The 21,994-nt window shown below is 36.4% G+C and overlaps 1 protein-coding gene across 2 annotated transcripts in view; it reads left to right on the top strand.

The window, feature by feature from the left end:
- Klhl20 (kelch like family member 20) overlaps positions 1 to 21,994 on the top strand; it is a 45,078-nt gene that overhangs the window by 6,439 nt on the left and 16,645 nt on the right. For both annotated transcript variants that reach the window (XM_013158017.3, XM_003474643.5), the window contains 3 exons: positions 9,215 to 9,788; positions 18,901 to 19,059; positions 20,097 to 20,191. In XM_013158017.3, coding sequence (XP_013013471.1) covers positions 9,246 to 9,788; positions 18,901 to 19,059; positions 20,097 to 20,191 — 797 coding nt within the window. In that variant the 5' untranslated portion in view covers positions 9,215 to 9,245. The remainder of the gene's footprint in view (positions 1 to 9,214; positions 9,789 to 18,900; positions 19,060 to 20,096; positions 20,192 to 21,994) is intronic.

Raw genomic sequence — 21,994 nt, 5'->3', positions numbered from 1 at the left:
ACTTCCTGATGACTTCCTTCCCCAAAATAGATGCATCTGTTTCTTCATTATGTTTCTCTTCCCACTCCCTTTCTCTGATCTCCCCTTTTAAATCCATTTCTTCTGTATTTTGTTTCTCTGCACTCTTCTTCTTGAATGGAGTTGTTATAGCTTGTGTCTAGATGGCCACTGGAGCCTCACAGGTGGGGCTTTTTGGAGGTGGCTGGATCTAGGATATGATGCTGGGATCAAGAATTGAATGCTGGGCAACCTGCTAGGGACCTCTTCAGTCTCTCTTCTGACAGAAGCTTTCTTTCTCTCAATAAATATATCCTACTCTTACCTCCATTGTTCCTAAAATTCATTCTTCGATTTTAGAGAACACAAACTTGTGGACATAGTAGGTTGGGTGTTTCATTTCCTTATATCATTTGGAGGTCTTCCACCGAAATCGCTGGACGGAGACATGGGCAACACAATGCCAAAGCCCCTTATTCCTCTGGAATGCATCCTGAAGCACTGAAAGATGTTTAACCCTTCCATGTTGAAAAAGAGACAATTGGTATTTCTCTGCAGACTTAAAGCTGTCCAAGATAAAAATGCTGGTGTCTATCAAGGGCCTCTAGACAGGATCTCTGCAGAAGTACCTCTGACTGCGGTTCAAAAACTGCGACCCTGTTCAGCTCGAAGAAGTTCGAGATCAGTGATCAGTCATTGCCTGTTATTCCCTCACCGCAGTTCGGGTTACTTCTTAAGAGGGGGGATTGTTGCAGACAGCTGAACCAGTTAGAAATATAGGCAGTGAATAGGGCTAGGTCCTCGATAGAGCCAGTACAAAACCTGGCAGCTGCTTGCTGTGGGCCAGGCCTCAAGACAAAAGACCACACAAATGCACCAACATCCTGGGATTGATACCCTAAATAGTTCCCACCCCACTAGGAAAGAGTCACAGCTCTGTAAGAATGCCCACTTTCTACGTGACTTGCTTCCCCTTTTGTTCCTAATGTAATGTTTTACCTGAACAGTTGATCGTATTGGCTAACTATAGTTAGGTCCCACCTTATGCCCATCTGCCTTGTGAACTCCCAGTCTCACCCCACCTTGAACTCATTGTTTTACTGTATAAAAGTCACTAGAAAAGCCAGGACCCGCCCGGGACCCCTTCTGTCTCTCCAGACGAAAGCACTCTTTCTCTTAATAAATATATTCTACTCTTAAAAAAAAAAAGACTCCAGTGCTCAAATTAAGGGTATGAGTGCTACCCGCCGTAAGGTTGAGTAGCCTGGATAAGATATAAGGGACACAAAGGTTGCTGGTTGGTTGCTGCTTGCTGCTTAGATGCCTTCACTGCTACCTGCCATTAGCTGTTTCTCCTCTGTGACACTCCAGATGGACTGAAACCCCTACAAACCATGAGCCAAATAAACCTTTCCTCCTTTACCTTTGTTGTCCAGTATTTTGTCTCAGCAGCAAGACAAAAGTAACTGAGAAAGAGTGCACTTTAATTCTGCTTCCATTTCTGTATGTGTTTAAACTTCATTTGGTTCTTTGCATCAATATTTATTCATTTTCTAGTCCTCCCCCTCTTTTAGCAAAGAGACATAGTACTGTGTATCTCTTCTTATCACAGCTGGAAGTAACACAAAGCCTTAATGTAATCACTTAATACAGCAACCTTTTATTTGAGTGGTGTTGTATGGAGATAAGGCCTGAGGTAGGCTGGGCATCAGGGTTGGTTTATGTAATAGTTTGATAACACCATCTTGGACTCAGATTTGTTCTCTTTCTCCAGGGTCACCTTCTTCAAACCCAGAATTGACTTCCCATGCTTTACCACCATTACCAATGCTGTATTTTTCCTTGTTAATGCCCATCAAAAGAAACTCTCTCTGAATCATGGGATATACGTTTTTTTCCTTTAGCTTGTTGGATAAAGAAATGCCGTCAAATAATTGATTTAAGAAAATTGAAAATTTGTTCTTGAAGTTGGGTGACATTAGTTTTCCCTGTAGCCTATGTAGGGTAGAAGAATAAAATCACAATTATTTTAAAGCTTGAGGTAACTGTTGGTAAAATATGCTAGTAAGAGAATTTATCTTGAAATGATGCTTTTCATATGTATTAGGAGAGTACAAAATCAGCTGGCATTATTAACAGATTTTATCCTGCTTAGTTCTTTTTTAAAAATTTTATTAGTACATATTTGTCGTATATAATGATCACATTCACCGTAAAGAATTTGTACCTGTAAATAATATGCCTTATTTCTTCTTTTTTCCCATTTGCCTTTCTTCCCTTCGGTCTTCCTTCCCTCACCCTTTTCAAGATCCCCTTTAATTCTAGCAAGACAGAGTTTTTTCCCAAAATTCATGGAGAAGGGAGAAGATAAAAGCTCTATTTTGTCCCCTTGTTTGTTAACCTTGTTCAGTCTTAAAAATATATCTTTATTAGCCTAACAAATAAAGTTAATAATGTCATTTGAGTTCAGTTTCTTTCCCTTCATATTGATAACTTCATTAGTACAGTGTTAAGATAGAAACCCACAGATGGAAAAAGTAAATAATTTGAGACCCTGTAGTTTTTAGTTAATTTTTTACATGGGCACTAAAGCTTGCTCCCCCAAGCCTTTAATTAAAACCTTTCCTAGGATTTTGCTCTGTCTGAGGGAGCATTTCATAAAATTCATTGCTTCATCCTTCAGGTTTTTAGAGTATTTATTCCATCAAACTGGATGAAGTTGGGAGTATGTATGTAGCAAAGTGTGAACACGGTCTGTTTCTTGGTCTCTTACTATAATGTTCCTTCAATGGCACTCAAAAAACATACAGAAAAAATACTTTCTGCCAGTAAGACTCTTTGGACATGCTGAGAGTGATGGAAGATGTGAGCTTTAATTTTTAAAAACATAACATTTATACTGTGCATGGTAATATATGCCTGTAATCCTAGCACTTGGGAAGCTGAGGCAGAAGGATCACTGTGAGTTTGAGGCCAGTCTGAACTACACAGTGAGACTCGTCACAAAGAAACTACACATTTACAAATATAAAAAGCAGATACATGGGGGAATTAAATGCAACTTCCAGAATCAAATACAACCTCTCAACCTCCTGAAGATTCCTATTCTTGTGCTCTCTCATTATTCTCTTTAAAAAGTAGCATATTCCAATTGGGTGGCTAGGGGCTTGTTTTTATTTCCATCTAAGAATAAAAGCCACATAGACCAAATTGCCAATGTCATTTCTATTTCAAATACTCAGTCCAGTTGCCCAACATAGCTTGTGTTAATAACGTACAGAAGTTGGTGTCAGAGCAGCTACATTCAGACAAATCTCAGCATTGTCATTCCTTGTGATGTAAGTACAGTTATTCCCACATAATGTAATACACTAAGAATCAGAGAGATTGAGTAATTTTCTCAAGCTTATACTTAATAAATGAGGAACCTAGGTTTGGCCTATGTTTGCCTGGCTACAAACCTAGTATTCTTTCATGAGAACTACATAAGAGTTTGGAGGACATAGTTTATTTTGACAAGGAGAAAAATTTATTCATTGAGAACTACATAATAGACTACACACCCACACACCAATGCAGTAATAGCACAGTGCATATATGCGTTTTGCTATGGTATACTTTGAAAAGATACGTAGACATTCGCTTACTCACATTGTATCTAGGTAAAGTAAAAATATCCCAGTTCAATAGTATCTCAAATTAATTAGTGTTAATTTTATACAATCAGAATTGCAATGATAGCACTGTAACACTTAATACCAATATTACAGGCATTTTTAAATTGGTTTTCTGACTTTAATGGTGATTTTTTAAAAGAAACTTGATTGTACCACATTTAAGCATATAATTTATTCTTCTAGCATCTGCTGCCTACAAGGCAGTTTAGCACTGTTGGTAAAAGCTTGCCTGATGGTTTATGTGGGTGGTAAAATTAGCTTTTAACTGCTCAGCGTTATGTTTCAGTCTTTAAATTGTCAAACATAAACAATACTCTTTGTAACCAGATGTTGGGAATTTGAGCAGTTTGTACTGTAGAATATAGACTCACCTGTAGGGTGAGAGCACTATAGAAAAATTTTATCTATAAATACATACTTTGGAAAAATGAGTTGCTACTGGAGAAAGGAAAAACTTATTTTCTCATTCTCACATTATGCCTTTGTAGTACATGTGCATTTTGTTCTTCCTAGAAAGTCCTTCTATTAGGTTTTCCTCTCCTTTCCAGGAGACTTCTAATACCCTAGCATTGTCATTTACTTTTATTAGTACATATTTATAGTACTTAATGATTATATTCCTCATGGGGAGTTGGTACATGTACACAACACATCTTTTTCCATTCCCCTTCCCCTCCCCTTCTCTCCATGTCTTAGTCCCCTTCCCATTTGCAAAAGATCTATTTCTCATTTCCTAATATCTTTTACTTTGCTCTTTATTTATAATTTAGGTTTCTCGTATAAGAGAAGCTATGGGAAACTTATTTAAGGTTGTGTGTCTGATTTATTTCATTTGACATTGTGGTCTCAAGATTCATTCATTTTCCTACAAGTAACTGGAGCATATCCTTCTTTATGGCAACAAAGTGGGTCCACATCCAGTCTGAATTACATTGTGAGACTCTCTCTCAAAAAAAGAAAACATCACGAGGTAGGTATGATGTGGGTCAAAAGTAAGATCAACCAGTAAGATTACAAGTGGAGCTGCTTACGTAATACTGATCCACTGGGGAAGCAGGTCACATGGCAAGAAGTGGAAAGTAACGAGCATTTTAGGAAAGGATGGCTCAGGAGATCCTGGTCACCCACCTGGGCAACTGATGGCTAGACTTAGTGGACCAGGTGATACCAATTACGGTAGAATCACTAATTTATTGCCTGTCGTTTGGGGAGGCATTCAGGCCTGGTCATTTCATCTTTTTCTTGAGGCTTGGCCCGTGACAGATGTGCGTTCAGCCATAGGTGTAGTAGGTTCTCATCTTCTGCACGGACTGTCTCTAGGGCGCCTGGAATATTTCTGCCTGACTTCACTGTCTGTAATACTACCCTGAGGAATATTCCCACCCTCAATATCTTAGTTCTAGTTGCTCATCAATAATTTCAGCTGTGACTTCTACCGGGGGTTAGCACGTTTCCACATATAAATAAGAACTTGTCAGCTAGAATAACTTTTTTAAAGGTAACAAACTCTTGACTACATTTTAGAAATAAAGATAATATTGAAAATTTCTTACCATCCTGGTTATTTTTAGCTAGAAGAGGGAGGATTTAAGCTCAGTTTTGTTATACTTATTTCTTAAATCTAAAATTCAGTTTGTGAGCCTTTTTCCAAATTACTTGGTTTTTCTGGTATTTAATTCATAAAGTTCTTCATAATAACTGAATCCAAACAACCTGTATTTTTTTTAGTGCAATTTCCTTGGCTTTTAAACAACTTGGATACTCAATAAGGAAAAAAACCCTTTATTTGAATTGCTAAGTGTCCTACAAACTCTGCCCTCCTACCCAGAACTCTGAGGCATTGCAGTTATTAAATATGCACACACCTCAGGAGATCTCTGTGGCTTATCCAAAAGCTTCAGGATACCTACTGTGCTACAGAAAGCGTTATGGTCTTCAATTGACCAAACTGGTTTCTTCATTTGTAAAAGGGAGATACTAGGCTAGATGATCCAGTCATCTATCCTGTTCTACATCTAGATCTCCACTCTTCAAATTGAGTAACAAGCAAAGAAGACCACTTTTCACATTAAGCAGAGCATCAATTTGTTAAATTTACATATATATGTAAATCCTATAATGCACTGTTCACCAAATGTGAGTAGTTTACAGACCTGCCCCCACTTTTCTTCAGGTCATTTTTGAGGAATAGTTTTTGTTTGTTTGCTTGGAACTGGGGATCTAATTCTCGACCTTGCACTTACCAGAGGCAAGCACTTGAGCCACTGAGCTAATCAGATCATTTTTAACAGCAAACAATTACTGCAGCCTCTAAACGGTGTTTTCTTGGGGATTTAGCTCAGTGGCATAAGTGCCTGCCTTACAAGCACATGGTCGTGAGTTCAATCTCTGCTACCAAAAAAAAAAGAGTGTGTTCTTTAACACAATTTGGCCACACATACTTATATATAAGGAAAATACCTAACAGCAGATTTCTACAGTGACATATACAAGTAATTCCCCAAGTTCCCCTAAAGTATTTATTTAAACACCCAAAACAATAGCAACAACAAATCTTAGAGTAACCCAAAAGAAAAGAGATGTTCTTTTCCTTCCTCTTCCTTGTAACTGTCAGCCCTTATGGCTCAGGATCATAAGAATTTAGCCTGATCTATAGTCTTAAACTTTTGATATAACCTGCAGGTTACAAAGGGAACCAAGTATATGAATATATGTAAGTACATATATAAAATTTATGTATGTTCACACATTGCAGCATATGTAACTAATGGAATGCATGCTATTTTCTTATGCTGTCTCATGTTTTAATGCTTCTTGTGAGGAGCTAAATTTTCCAAGTAAATCTTGTGTCTGTTTATGATACTCTTATGATAGAAAAATCCAAACCTCCAGATACCCAATATGAAAATAAAATTTTAGAAAACTATTTAAACATTAAAGAATGTTTATATACTTACACATTTCTTCTGTAATATGGGAAAGCCTCACTGTTTCATACCGATTTGGTAATTTGATATATGTAGTTCCTCTAAATGAGGTTGTTGTCTGTGTGATATTTATAGACCTAAATGAATTTAACAAAATCTTAATCTAGAGACTCTTAAGAGTTAACATAGTAAATATTTCTGGGCATGCTGATGCGTATTTGTATTAGCTACTCAAGCAGATAAGTTTAAGGCCAGTCCAGACAAATTAGCAAGGCTCTGTCCCAAAATAAAGTTCTGGGGATATAGCTCAGTGATAGAGCACTTTTTATTTTTTATAAACTAAAGAAAGAATTTCTGAGATCATATCCAGATTTGCAGAATTATAATTAATTTAAAATTCACTTAAATATTAATTGAAGCATATTAAATTAGGTTGAATTTTTTATATGGACAAGCATAACCATCGTATTTAAAAGGAGTATAGATAGTTTTAGTTCAGTATCTATAATTTAAAATGATTAATGTGTAACAAGTACTGTGTGTTCTCTCATTTACCTTTATTTTAGGAGTAGATACACATTTTAGAGCTAAAGAAACTAGGAATCAAGAAGATAAGTGAGGGCCAAGGATTTAGCTCTGATACCACCAAAAAAAAAGAAAAAGAAGAAGATAAAAGACTTTTCCAGCAACTGTCAGTAATACAGTTTCAAGCCAAGTACCTCTGATTCTAGAGGCTCCTTTTGTTAACAGTTGCTAGAAATACTCTCAAGTAAATATCAGAATTATAACAGAAGAGCTAGAGACACAGCTGTCAGAGCCACTAGACTTAGGGGGAAAGAATAAAAAAAAAAGATCTTGATACAATAAAATATTTTAAGATTCTTACAATTTGACTCCATCCAGATTTATGTGGGGAAGAAATTTTAACTTTTTTCTTTTTTTTTTTTTTTTTTTTTGTATTCAGGATTGAACTCATGACCTCTCGCTTGCTAGGCAGGCACTTGTGCTGCTGAGCTATATCACCAGCCCTGGAATTTTAACTTTTCATACCATCAATTTCTCTCTGAATGGTTTCTCAGATATCTTATTTGATTCCTTTCCTTCTTAGAAACAAAATATTATAGTTACCTTTATTGTTATTTATCACACTTCTTCCATAAAACATACAGTTGGCTCAACAACTTTTTAGAAAAATACTCAAAGTTACTCAAAACTTTTCTTGCTAACTAAAAATATAACACATATTTGTTAATACTCAATTTTCTTCAGTATCATAGTCAAAGTTTGATTCTAAGCTTTCCTTTCATTGGCTCAAAGGATCTTCTGAATTGTTTGATCCTCAGCAATTATCCATAGCATTGGGGTTACACACTTCTGTTTATATAACCTGTGATTTTGATTTTTTTTATTTCTTTGAATAATGGTAATTAGCTGTATAGTTTTGAGACAGTCACATAAACTATTTGAATAAATGAAAAACCTTTTTAAATGAATTCCATATCATTTTGAGTAAAATGTTTTTCTAAGTTAACCGTTTCCAAATCCCAAGTAACTGTCATTTTCTAACATAAGGAGCTGTCACATTGGTCTCTCTTGTCTTTAAAAATTTTAATACTATGTTGGGTATGGTTGAACATCTCTATAATCCCAGCACTTGAGAGGCTGAGGCAGGAGGATCAGTTCAAGGCTGGTTTGAGCTACATAGTGAGTTCAAGTCCATCCTGAACCCAACAGTGAGACCCTGTCTCAAAAAAATAAAAATAAAACAAATATTTTAAATTAATAAATCCAGATACCGATTTATTTCAAGAAATGTGGCTAAAATTCCAGTATAGAACAGTGACACCTGATTACAGTTGCTTTACCTGGTAACTGGCAAGTTGCTTTGATTCCAGATTTAGATGATTTCTAATTTTTATTAAATAATAAAATTTATAGAGTCCAGGAAATATAGTATTAAATATAAACTTAATTTTTTCGACTTTGGCTTATTTTCTTTCTGATGCTTTCATGTAAAAGGAGCTATATTGTATAAATTTTGTGCTGAACTCTACACAGTGGCTTTAAAAGTTTTTAGAAAAACATAAACTTGATTTAGCTCAAGTGCTTGCCTGATAAGTGCAAGATCATGAGTTCGATCCCGGTACCAAAAAAAAAAAAAAAGAAAAGAAAAGAAAAATGTAAAGTATCACCCAGTGAAAATGAAGCATCAGCTGTTTCAGAAAATTAATAAATATCAAGATTTGGATTAAGCCATATGTAAAAATATAGATCTGGTTGATGCAGAGAAAATCATTTGTAAATGTTTTTTATAAATTACTACTGTTGTAGGAGATGTGACCCAAGACAGTGACATTTCTGGGATATAAAAAAATACATCCTTTATGTTATGAGATTGTATAGTGAGAGTGCTCTTAGAATTAATATCATTTATCCTTTAAGAAGCTTTGAAGACGTTTAGAGAGTTTAGAGTTACCAGAAAAGGAGCTGTTTGGGTAAGTAGTTCTTTCTTTCCATGATTGCAGGTTTCCTTACCTGTGGACTTAGGAGCGCAGGGCGAAAGAGAACTTCTAATAATATTACCTTCTCTTCCTTCCCACCTCATTCCTGTAGGTGTACCAGCATTCGACCAGGAGAGACTGGAATGGATGTAACAAGTCGCTGCACCCTTGGAGACCCCAACAAACTGCCGGAAGGGGTTCCCCAACCTGCCCGCATGCCCTATATCTCAGACAAGCATCCTCGGCAAACCTTGGAAGTGATTAACCTACTGAGGAAGCACCGGGAGCTATGCGACGTGGTGTTAGTTGTGGGCGCTAAGAAGATCTACGCACATCGAGTCATCTTGTCGGCCTGCAGTCCCTACTTCCGAGCCATGTTTACAGGAGAACTGGCAGAGAGTCGCCAGACAGAAGTGGTGATCCGAGACATAGACGAGAGGGCTATGGAACTGCTGATTGACTTTGCCTATACCTCTCAGATAACGGTGGAAGAAGGCAATGTGCAGACCCTCTTGCCAGCTGCTTGTCTCCTGCAGCTAGCAGAAATACAGGAAGCTTGCTGTGAATTCTTAAAGAGACAGTTGGATCCGTCTAACTGTCTGGGCATTCGGGCTTTTGCAGACACACACTCTTGCCGTGAGTTGCTCAGGATAGCAGACAAGTTCACTCAACATAACTTTCAGGAGGTGAGTTGTGCTTGGTGATTTGAATGCATTCATGACCTGTTTTTCATAGGATCAGTACGGGTTTGCATTCTAATAACTTCTGCTTGGATATTTACAGCTAGTTCTAACTCGTAATGTTACCCAAAAATATGATAAATTCTAAGCCTGGCTTTTATTTTAAAAGCCAATTTTATGTTCGCTCAGCGAAAGTTGTTTCTCCCTAGCCATATTCATAAAAGACTACTGTATAAGCAAAAATACAGTTCATTAATTCACAAGATCTGTGCCTATTAGGATAGCTGGTATCAGTTATTTGCATAAAGTATTTCCTTCCTGATTATATGGATTATTGAGATTAAATTATACTCGAGATTATTTGGTGAAATAGTCATAAAAAATGAATTCAGATGATATTAAAAGAATTATAGTAACTCAGTCTTTTTCACTTATCCATTAACAAGTATTTGTAAAGCTACTATGTTTTATCCATGTGCTTGGGAATATGGGCTGTTATAATAGTGAAGAGAAACCCGAAGTCTCTACTCATGGAGTTTGTAATCTAACAAATCTAGTTAATGATTGCATAATCATAAATGTAATTAACTCTCAGTAGTGCTACTGAGAAGCATCCCTGAATGATTTAAAGGTATATAAAAAGATTAACTTTGATTCGGGAACAGCTCATAGAATATCCTGAGACATTAACAAGCATGACTGATGTGAAGAAGTAAAAAACCCAAGTGAGACCCAAAGAGCTAGGACGAGGGTGTAATATGACGTTCTCACAGGAAGAAAAGGACAGTTGATAAATGATGTGAAGAATTTAAGATTTAATCAAAAAATAATAGGAAACTATCAAAAAGTTTAAATTAAAAAAAGCATGGTCCGTTTTTCACATCTACCAGTATAACCTCCAGTAGATCAAAGATTTAAGCATATAAAATGAAACCGTGGAAATACTAGATGACATGAAACAATTCCTTTATAATCCTGGGCTACATAGTGAGTTTAAGGCCAGCTTCAACTGTACAGTGAGGTCCTATCTCAAAAAAAAAAAGAATTTCTACATGGTGGAACAAAGCTACATTGCTTACACAAAAGTTAAAGACAAACTGAGGGAATATGTTTGCAGTTCATATCACAGAGAAAGGTTAATCTTAATATCTCAAGAATTTTTTTGTTTTGTTTTGAGATAGTCTTGCTATGCAATTCAAACTGGCTTGAAATCAACTTTGTAGCCCAGGCTGGTCTTGCACTTGCAGTGATTCTCGCACTTCAGCCTTCTGAGTGCTGGGATAACAGGTGTGCACCATCAAAACTGGCTTTCAAGACTTCCTTTTGATCAATAACTAGCCCAGTGAGCTAACTGAAAAAAGAGCAGTAAAGAAAAAAATTCAAATTGCCTGTAAACATCTGCAAGTGCTGAAGTTTGTTCACACTGAACCACATGTTAAAACATACCCTGTGCCAAAGCACCGTTGTTTGTCAGTCAGGTTGCTGATATCTCAAAGCCTGTGTACCCTGCAGACAAGGCCTTTGGGAAGTGGGTGTACGGTGGTAGGAATACGAATCGCCACAACCCTGTGGAAGGAAACTTGGTGGTATGATCAAAATGACGCGCTGGTTTGTCTCAGCAGTCTTCCTCCCGGGACTCTGTATGACAAATAATGGAGAGTGGGACACCTGGACAAGGTGAACCAGAGGGCCTCTGTTTTTAGTATTGTGGTAGTTAACTTGTGTCACCTTGAAGAAATGCGCAGCTGACTAGATCAGCATAGTCCTGGTGTGGCTGAAGGGATTTGCTGAAGACAGAAGACCCCCCTGGGGGGGGTGACACCGCCATAGCTTGCTGCCTGATGGAGTAAAAAGGGGCAGGAAGAAGTCTCGCCTCTGTTTCTTGGAGAGCTCGCGCTCGCTTTCACCCTCAGCTCTGTCAGCAGAGACCTTCGGCCTCCCCACAGATGCCTGGGCCTGCTGAGGCAGCCCTGCGTGGGACCCACAGAGGACTCCAGGCCTTTGACCTTCGACTGCAGCCTGTGGTTCCTCAGGTTTCAAACGGCTGTTTTGCACTCCTGACTCCACAGGTAGCCACTGTAAGCCTGGCTGGTGAATCCTTACATGTTTATGTATCCTATATTTAATCTTTCTCTAGTGAGCACTTGTGGATACAAATATGTGCACTTGAAATAGCTGTGAAATACCCAAGTAAAGATATTGAACAGGCAGCTGACTATAGGAATCTCTACCTTAGAAGAGAGGTAAAGTTGAGATTAAAATTTAAGAGTTATCAAAATTATGCATTTTTAATTCCAGCACTTGGGAGGTTGAGACAGGAAGATCATGAGTTCAAGGCCACCCTTGACTACATTTCAAGATCAAAGCCAGCCCGGGCTACATAGTAAGACCCTATCTCGAAAAAAAAAAAAACTTAGCGGTTCCATTTGACCCAGATACTCCCCTCCGTGGTATCTTCCCAAAAGACTTGAAAGCATCATACCACAGCGGTACAAGCACACCCATGTTTATAGCAGCACAGTTTATAACAACTAAATCTTGGAAATAGCCCAAATGCTCATCTACCAATAAATGGATAAAGAGACTGTGGGGTTTTTTATAAAATAGAGTGCTACTCTGCCATAAAGAAGGATAAACTCGAGACATTTCTAAGTAAATGGATGCACCTTGAGACCATACTCTTAAGAAAAATGAGCTGGACACGCCTGTTCCAGTATTGCATGGTTTCTCTGGTGTGAGAAACTGAAAGTATAAATAAAGACCAAAATGCATAGTGGATATTGGGAAATAGGAGGAAAATGTTCAAATGAGAAGGGAAAAAGGGAGATGGGAAGGTGAAAGGAAAGAAAAGACAAAAAAAGAAGAAGAGGAGGAAAAGATGGAAGCAAAGCCTTTGTAAATAAAGAAGGGAAACAAGGTTAAAAGGAGGGAGAGGAGAGAGGAAAAAAGTAGCAAGATATATCGTGTTAGGTACAAATTCCCTATGATATATGTTATTATGTGTATCTAAGATGTACAATAAAATAATTAAATGAACTTTAGGAGTTGTCAACAATTAACTCATGACCTAATCCTTTTTTTTTTTTTTTTGTACCAAGAGTGAAACTCAGGACCTTGTTTTTGCCAGGCAGGCACTGTGCAGCTGTGGTACATTCCCAGCCCCAGCCTAATCCTTTTAAAGCAGGATATAATCTATAAACCATAAGGGAAAAGACACATTCAGTTGCGTAAACATGTAAAATGTTTTATATGCTACATATTCTAAAATAACCAGGAAGCTTCTGAAAATTAGTAGTGGGGCAAAAGGCCCTATAAATATTAAGACACTACAAACATTTTGGTATGACAAAAGGAACAGATTGGGGCATTTGAAAAGAATTTAGAAGTAGGCATTTCAAGCTAGTGGAGGAAAATAGAATTATTTAATGAATGTCATTAGGGTAGATGGCAGTGTGGAGGAAATTATACCCTAAACAGATTAAATTTCTAATAGATAAATCTTTAAAAAAATTCTAAAAGTTCTAAAAGATAGCATTAATTTTGTAGGAGTGAAAATCTTAGCAGGATATAATCCAAAGAGAATAATAAATTTAATTAGAAAAAAGTGTAAATTTTTTCCTTATTTAAACAATAAAAACTACCATAAACTGAAGATCAGTATCATATTCAGTAAGTAATGAAAAATAAGCAAGCTAAGAAATTTCAAATAGATGAGGAACTTATGAAACAATGCCCAGCTTCATTACAATTAAAGAATCCAGTATCAAAACAAGATACTTGTCAGACTGAAAAGATTTTTAAAGTTTATTTGAAAAAATCCAAACTGATAAGAAATTGCAGAAATAAAAGCTTTCACCCTTTACCAAAATTTACCATTTGTTAAAATTTTGCCCATTTGCTTTGTCATTCTGATGTGTAAATTTTTTCTTAACACTGACAGTTCCTTCATTCTCAAACACTGCTCTACTCCTTTCAGATTCCTTTACTCCTGAGCACCTACTATGATGATTGCAGAGTGGTGATTTTTTTAAAATTCCATATTCCTGTTTACATTCTTTTGCAAAAAAGAATTTTCCTTGTCCCTCAAGCTGATGGAGCTATTAGCACTGGGTTTATGGGTGTATTCAGACTCGTATGCATCTATCTTCAGAGCCACCCGAAAAAAGCACTGCCTTAGGCTCTTGGGATGATGGTATTGTGGTCACAATTACTCATAAGCACATAACTTATCAAAACCCATTGAACATGACATTTAAAATAAAGTTGATTGTTAATATATCCTGCTTTAATCACAACATTAGGATCTAAGATACTCACAGATATCAGAAGAACATTCTTAATAGTAGAAAAGGTCAAGCCAGGTGTGGTGGCACACACCTGTAATCCCAGGACTCGGGAGGCTGAGGCAGGAAGATTGCTGCAAGTTGGAGACCAGCCTAGATTACAAAGTGAGCTCAAGGCCAACCTGAACTGCATAGGGAGACCTTGTCTCAAAAAGACAAAAAAAAAAAGGTTCAGGAATCTAATTCTAGCTTTACCTTCAAAGTGAGTATGCCATGATAGACTCCTAGTGCAGAAACTTCACCTTTCATCATGTACTAGAGTGACTTCTTGTAAGTGCAAAAAAAGGGACACCATTTGGGATTTAACACTTACTTAAATTCCTTTCAGAAGTAAATATTTAATTTCCTTCCATTTCATTAGGTCCAAATTAATTCATAGTGTTACTTTTGTCTAAAATTGATCTCTTGTCTGAATTTTAAAATTGTCGTTAACCCAGCACTGCTAAGCTCAGCATATACTTCTGTTAGCCTAACTAGTTGACTTGCATATCATTCCTGTTCATTTTCAGCTTTCTCTCTTCTTGAAATAGCATCCACACTCACCTGAGGAAGCAAAGTAAGCCCATTACATAGTCACATGGGGCTTAAAGTTCAGATCTCCTCTAAACTCATCTAAGAACATGTTTTGAAGCATTATTAACTGGGTCATTTTGTGAAAGGGTTGACTTCAGTGCTAGATTGACTGTGATGGATATCACTACTATATGTTTCTTGTTGATGGAAAAAAGAGAAGTGCCATTTTAACCAGACTGTCTATCAAGAGTGATTTTCCTTTTTACTTGTTTTTACTTTTTCTTCTCGCTTAGTGCCAAATACTTCCTCACACGTTTTCATGTCTTCCTACCATTGCATGTTTCCATTAGGTATATTAGTATCACAGTGACTTGTTCATGAGCTTTAAACTTGGTTTTCATAGCCACTTATATAATATTTGATTTTTAATGTTGGAAGAATATATACTCTGATAAGATTTAAATATGAATTTTGGAAGACTTTCTTTAAATTTTGAACCCCATTGCTAAAATAGCCGTTAAAAAGATTGTAACACCAGAGTTAAGAAGAAACAGTGCTAATTAATCAAGAAAATGCCTCCACTTGTACTTAAGTGAAGAAATTGGAAAACAAGGGTAAGTAAATGCAGCCAGTGATAAAGTTGTGCAAGCTGTGAAGACCAGCACACTTAACAGAGCTGGACCCCAAATGTGGCTCTTGATATAGCCCACCCTGCACCCCACCAATATAGGATTGCCAAGTAAAATGCAGTATTCCTACTTAAATGTAAAGTCCAAGCAGCAAATAATTTGTAGTATAAATTGTCTAAACGTATATGCTAAATCTGAAAGCTATGCCAGAGTGTGTAAAATGCAACTATTTTAATTACCAAGTTGCCTAAGAAACCTCAGTGTTATTTATGATTTATGTCTAGATGCCTCTCCAAAGTCTAATGGGGTCATCAGTGAGGCTTTGGGGAGGTAATTAGATCATGGACCTCATACTCATCAGCAGATTCGTTCACTGATGTGTATTTTGCCTGTTTGGAGGCGGTGTGTCATGGAGGGGGCGGTGACATGGAAAGGCCTATCTCCCTGTTACCTTAATCACTCTCTGCTTCCTGCCTGCTATGCATGAGCAGTGCCCCTCTGCCATGCCACCCTGTCTTGAGCAGAATATGGACTAAAATCTCTACAAACTGAGCCAAAATAGGTCTTTTCTCCTATCAGTTGTGAGTGTTGGGTTTTGTGTCTCAGTGATAAGAAAGTCACTAAGACACTCAGCTAAAATTAAAGGTTGCTAGTGAATTTTCTGAACCCTAGGAAGTCTCAGATAATTTGAAGACTTACGCCATAAAAAGGTGTAATTGACCTTAAAGGTTTCATTGGTCTAATTCTCTCTGGTTATATTCATGCTTGCAGAGACACTGATGTCTTTAATATTTTTGTAAACTGATATTTTGGTATTTTTGCCCTAACATTGCCCTTCTATCAACTACTGTATTCTTCTGAAAACATTTCCTGACTTTTTGGTGTTGTCAATTTGGCTTGTGTTAAATATGAATTTTGGAAGACTTCCTTTAATTTTTGGACTCCATTGCAAAAAAGAGCCATTAAAAAGACCATAATACCATAATGCAGAAGAGTGCTAAGTAATCAAGAAACTGCCTCCTCTTGAAACAAATGGATCAGTTAGTGTACATGAAAGTGCTAGAAATGCTAAAAAGCTTACAGTAGAGGACATTACAGAGGTGCTGAGTAATAAAGTAATGTTAGAGCACTTGGAAGGTTTCTGGGAGTTGAGAGAATAAATGCGTAAACTAAATTGACCACAAAATGAAATTACTGAAGTATGCAAAACAACAGAAATTTTCACAATGCAGAGAAAAAGGCATCAAGATAAGAAAAGAGAAACCAAGAAGCAAGGATTTAGCTCAGCAGTGTAAGCTCCTGCCTAGCAAGCAAGCACAAGGTTGTGAGTTCGATCCCCAGTACTAAAGAAGATTAAAAAAGAGGAAAAGAAAGAAAAGAAAAACCAGGTATTTTACATGCACCTAAATCCCAGCATTTAAGAGATTGCGGCAAGTTCAGGCTACATAGTGAGCTCCAGGCCAGCTTGAACTACATTTCAAAAAGACCTCCCAGATCAGTCCAAGAAATACATTTTATACATAATGGAAACACCTGAAACAGTACAATACAAGCGAACCTGAAACAATAATTAAGAAACTACTTGAAGAAAATTTTGCAGAGCTGAAAAACCAAGTAGCCTTACACAAGAGTCATAGTGTACCTTTAAAATCTAGTGAAAAGAAAATGACAGCTAGACATATTATGGTGACTTTTTAATTTCAAGGATTAAAGTTGGGGGAGGGATCTCACAAATACCCAGACAAAAAAAGCAGGTTACCTCTAAAAGGGGCAAAAGTCAGGCTGACCTCAGATTTTTTTCTCTTGTAATTCTAAATGACAGTAGACAATAAAACAATATCTACAGAGTTTTTAATCATTTTTTCCCTTTTCTTTTTTTTTTCCTTTTTTTTTTTTTTTTTTTTTTTTTGAACCGGGGTTGAACTCACAAGCTTGTGTTTGCTAGGCAGGCGCTTAAGCCGCTGAGCTAAATCCCCAGCCTTCTACAGGATTTTAAGGGAAAATAAGTTTGCACCGAGAATTATAGCCTGTCAAATTACTATTTCTGAATGAAGGCAAGTAGAATACATTCTCAGATATCAGGGACTAGGAAAATATATCAGCCAAGAATCTTCTCTGACATTTTTCTGAGTGATTTACTGTACCCAACAGAAAACAGAAATTTAAAATAACTGAAGAGGCTAGCATGGTGGCACATGCCTATATTCCCAGCACTTGAGAGACTGAGGCAGGAAGACTGTCGTGAGTTCGAGGCTGACCTAAACTACACAGCAAAATCCTGTCTCAAAGAAAAGAAAATTGTACAAAAGAATTGATAGCATTAAAAGTAAGAAGCATGAAATTTAAAATTGTAACATGTAGGATAATAAAAGTAAATACAAAAACAGATTTTAAAGCTAAATCTAAATTTTTCTGTGTATGTAGTTTTAAACTGTCAAAAGGCATGCCAAATAGTGAATGTATTGGGCAAATACTGTTTTATTGTCTTGGGGTTAAAAATGCATGTTGTTAAACCAGATGTATGTACAATAAAGATACTGTGTCACTATGGACAGGACAGGTGCAGTAAACACATTCTAAATGTTAGCCTGACGAAACTGGAAAATGGTGCAGTTTCATTTTTCTTGTTTAACTACAAAGGAAAAAACTAAAAAGTTGTCCCTAGTATTAATACTGATAGTGCAGGAAGAAAAGTAGACAAGACCTTGTTTGATATACTGAATTGGAAAATATCGTAATTCATTACATCATATAGTAGTTCATATAGTCAATTTGTCACTGATTTGAGAACAAAAATAGACTAAATGTTTTCCCAGGTTTTGGAGTTGAAAAGTGAAAAGCCAAGAAAAATTAGCAAGTGAAAAGTGGCAAGGAAGCATTAAAATTAGCGTAAGAAAATTGATAGATGTGAGTTATCATATATATAAACGGGTTACATGCTCAGTGAATGAGATCCAAATTGAGTCAAAAATCAATATGGGACACAGGATATTCACATTTATATAAAACAGAGTTTAAAGGCAATAGAAACCCTTTAGGTCATAGAAATAGAGATTAGGCTGGGTGTGGTGGCTGTAATCCTAGCATTTGGAATGCTGAGGCAGGAGGATCATTGCAAGTTCAAGACAAGTCTGGACTACAAAGTGAGCTCAAGACCAGCCTGAACTGCATAATGAGACCCTATCTCAAAAAGACAAAGAAAAAAATAGAGATCAGCATTTTTATTAGGCAGAAATATGGATATTATTTTAACAAACTTTATGTGGTAAGTACAATGGCATTCATGTGTAAAATCAATATATTTTAAAACATACATTTGAAATTAGTGTATTTTATGTACTTATATTTATTGAATAATCCTTTAAAAAGAGTACATGTGGCAACATATGAATTTTTATTTTGATCTTTATAAGGAAAAATGTTATTTTTCTTAAATTGCTTAAATCACAAGTATATTTGCTGGATTTTAATTGCATCGTCTGTGCTTTTCTTTTTGTCTTTTTAAATTTTCCCTCTGGCATAAACTTCAGCACCACTGTGGAGCAGAGTTTTTGCAGTATATCCTAAAAAAAAAATAATAAATACACTCATAGTTTTTTTTTTTTTCTTTTATTCTGACCTAATTTTGAACAGGTAATGGAGAGTGAAGAGTTCATGTTACTTCCAGCCAATCAACTCATTGATATAATATCTAGTGATGAGCTAAATGTTCGCAGTGAAGAACAAGTATTCAATGCTGTGATGGCCTGGGTCAAATATAGTATTCAAGAAAGACGTCCTCAGTTACCCCAGGTAAAACTAGAAATGCTTCTCTAAGAAAACTGCTTTGTACTCAGAAACAATATGCACTTATCTTTGTAGAAATGCTGTAGTTATCACCTTCCCTTATATTAAACTAAGAAAACTTGTCTGTTTCCAATAATCAAGGGAGCGTTAGAAGCATTTTGATTAATTATCATGTGAACTCTTTACTCTTTGCCTCCCCTCTATTTTGGATTCATTCTATATTTGAGCTAAAGCACAATTCAAAACTTACATAAAATGAACAAAAGCAAGCAAGGATGCTCTTTCCCTGTCTAGCAATTTGGAAGTCCTGCCATACCTTGATCAGTAAGGAGATGAATGGGAGCATGTGTGGTCACTGAGTGAAATGGTTAAGACCATTCTACTAGGACTACACAGTAGTCCCCGCCCTACCCACAGAGGATCCATTCCAGGACCCCCGGCAGAAGTGTGAAACCTTCAAGCCAATCTGTACTGTTTTTCCTACCCATACATGCCTATGGTAAAGTTTGATTTATAATTAGACACAGTAAGAGATTGACAACAATGAATAATAGTATAGAACAGTATTGGCAACATACTATAGTAAAGTTACTTAAAATTTAGAAATTACTTATCTCTGAAATTTTTCATTTAATATTTCTGACCAAGGTTGACTACCAGTAACAGAAACCACGAAAATGAATTGTAGATAAGGAGGAACTACGATGTTCTTTAGCAGTTCAACAGCATATTTTTCCAGATTGTTAGTTTCTTTGAGTTCAGCTATAAAAGGGTTTATAAGATATTGCTAAAAGCTTTAAGTAGCATGCTAAAGTGATGTTACTGTGCTTCTAAATTACCCTATATTACTTAATTGCTGATTAAAATAAATTTAAATTTTAATATTTATGCCTCCCATTCTTACTTGTCCTGTTCGGCTAGATCCCCTATCACTTTGAAGTGCAATGGGGGGCCAGGGGTCTTGCATTCTCTTAAATGTTGTGCAGCAACATTATGAATAAATCTGGGAGCTCATGCCTCTAACAGTGTTTACTACCTCACAGGTGCTGCAGCATGTTCGTTTGCCTTTGCTTAGTCCTAAGTTCCTGGTGGGCACAGTAGGCTCTGACCCCCTCATTAAAAGTGATGAAGAATGCAGGTAAGAGTGGCCCTGAATAAGACAAATCAGTACCTGAGCATTCGTTCCTATTTAATTTTAACCTCCTTCAGTGGTATTGCTTCTAAACTATTGTATTTCTTAGCACTAAAAGTAGGACAGTATTTTAATGGGTTTTCTTCTGGACCAGATCAGGAGAAGCAAAAGAGCAAACTGAACGTCAATATTTCTTTCCATTAGTTTTTTAGGTAGTGGTGCTGATTAGTATAGAGTAGCAATAAAGAGGTAGATTTCTGAGATTTTAAAGCAAGCTTGAATAGCAAGAAGCAATTTTCTGTTTTTCCCTTGAGATGAGTACTGCTGACTTTGTGTCGGTGAGCACTTTTTATTCCATCACGTGGCTTTTTGGGGAACAGGACCAGCCTTGCTTTCTAAGATCTGTTAAAGATCTGTTATCTCCTAAAGAAACTTTTCATGTGCCTAGTTTCCAAATTTTTTTTTACCACCCCACAAGAAAAAAGAAAAAGCCTGTTTTACTAGGCTAACTCTGTTATACATACAGTTTAATAAATTAATATATCAGTTTGACACTTTTTAAGATTTAGCTTCAGTCTAAAACCATTTGACATTTTTAAGGTTTCTTCCCCCAGATGTTCCAGATGTAAAAGTGAGAGAACAAGTCAGTACCCGGAATTCCTCAGCGTCTGCTGACCTTTGTGGCTCTCTCGATGATTAAAGAAATTTGGAATTACTCCTTATTCCGGAGCAGAAGTGGAATATGCATTTTCACTGTATTTATTCTACAATCTGAAGCCTGTTCCTTTAATGGGAACTGTTCCTTTAACAGGGGTGTTAGATATTTGCCTTTTATGTTTTCAAAAAAAACAAATGACAATTCCCCTTGAATATTTACAATAGCAGAAAGCAAAACTATGCTGAAATCTGAAGACCAAATGTATGATGTCCCTTCCCCATTCAGCATTAATCATTCTGATGCAGAAAGTAAATTCAGAAAGAAATTCAGAAAGTAAATGCAGAAAGTAAAAGTACTTGCAAAATCGCTTTTTTTTTTTGGTATGGGAAATTGAACTCAGGACCCTGCACTTGCCAGGCAGGCACTGTGCTGCTGTGCTATGTCTCTGGCCTGAAATCACTTTTAATAAAAGACTTTTCTTGTTATCCTTCCCTCATCATTTATTAGTTATATGCCCTTTCACAAGTTATTTTAATCTCTCTGTACTGTAGTTTCTTGTACTATAAAGTAAGGATAATAACAGTGCCTATTCCGTGTACATTTTTTGTAAAGATTTAAAAAGTTAATATAAAGAACTTTAAAAAATTATATATAGAGAGAGAGAGTTTAAGTTTACATATGTAAACTTAAAACTGGGGCTAGTAGTTGTATTGTCATTGGTGTTTGTTTTTGGTTTTTAGTGATTTTTTTGGCTTGCTAAGTTTTAGCTCTGAGATATTCTTTAAGTATGGGGAGAGACAAAAATTCCTAATTATTGGCTTGCTAAGTCAGTGTGCCTGTGTGTGTGTGTGTGTGTGTGTGTGTGTGTGTGTTTGTGTGTGTGTGTGTGTGTTAGTACAGATAAGTTTAGGAAAAGCTTTAGCAAAACCTTATATTGGAAAGTACAGGGTTGGGTCATGCCTGAGACTAGTCTAGCAGGAATAAATTACTCTTTGTAGCAAAATGACAAGAGAACTAAAAATATAGAGTGGTTTAGGAAATATTTTGAATTGAGGACTAACAGAATTTGTACTCATCAAGCACTGAATCACTTAAAGAACTCAAGTGAATTAAGTACATATACAAGTTGTTTTAGGATATTGTATTTAACA

This window comes from Cavia porcellus, unplaced genomic scaffold (assembly GCF_034190915.1).
Source record: "Cavia porcellus strain 051 isolate PalLab524CR breed Dunkin Hartley unplaced genomic scaffold, mCavPor4.1 scaffold_29, whole genome shotgun sequence".
NCBI lineage: Eukaryota > Metazoa > Chordata > Mammalia > Rodentia > Caviidae > Cavia > Cavia porcellus.
This window is presented reverse-complemented; position numbering and strand designations above follow the sequence as displayed.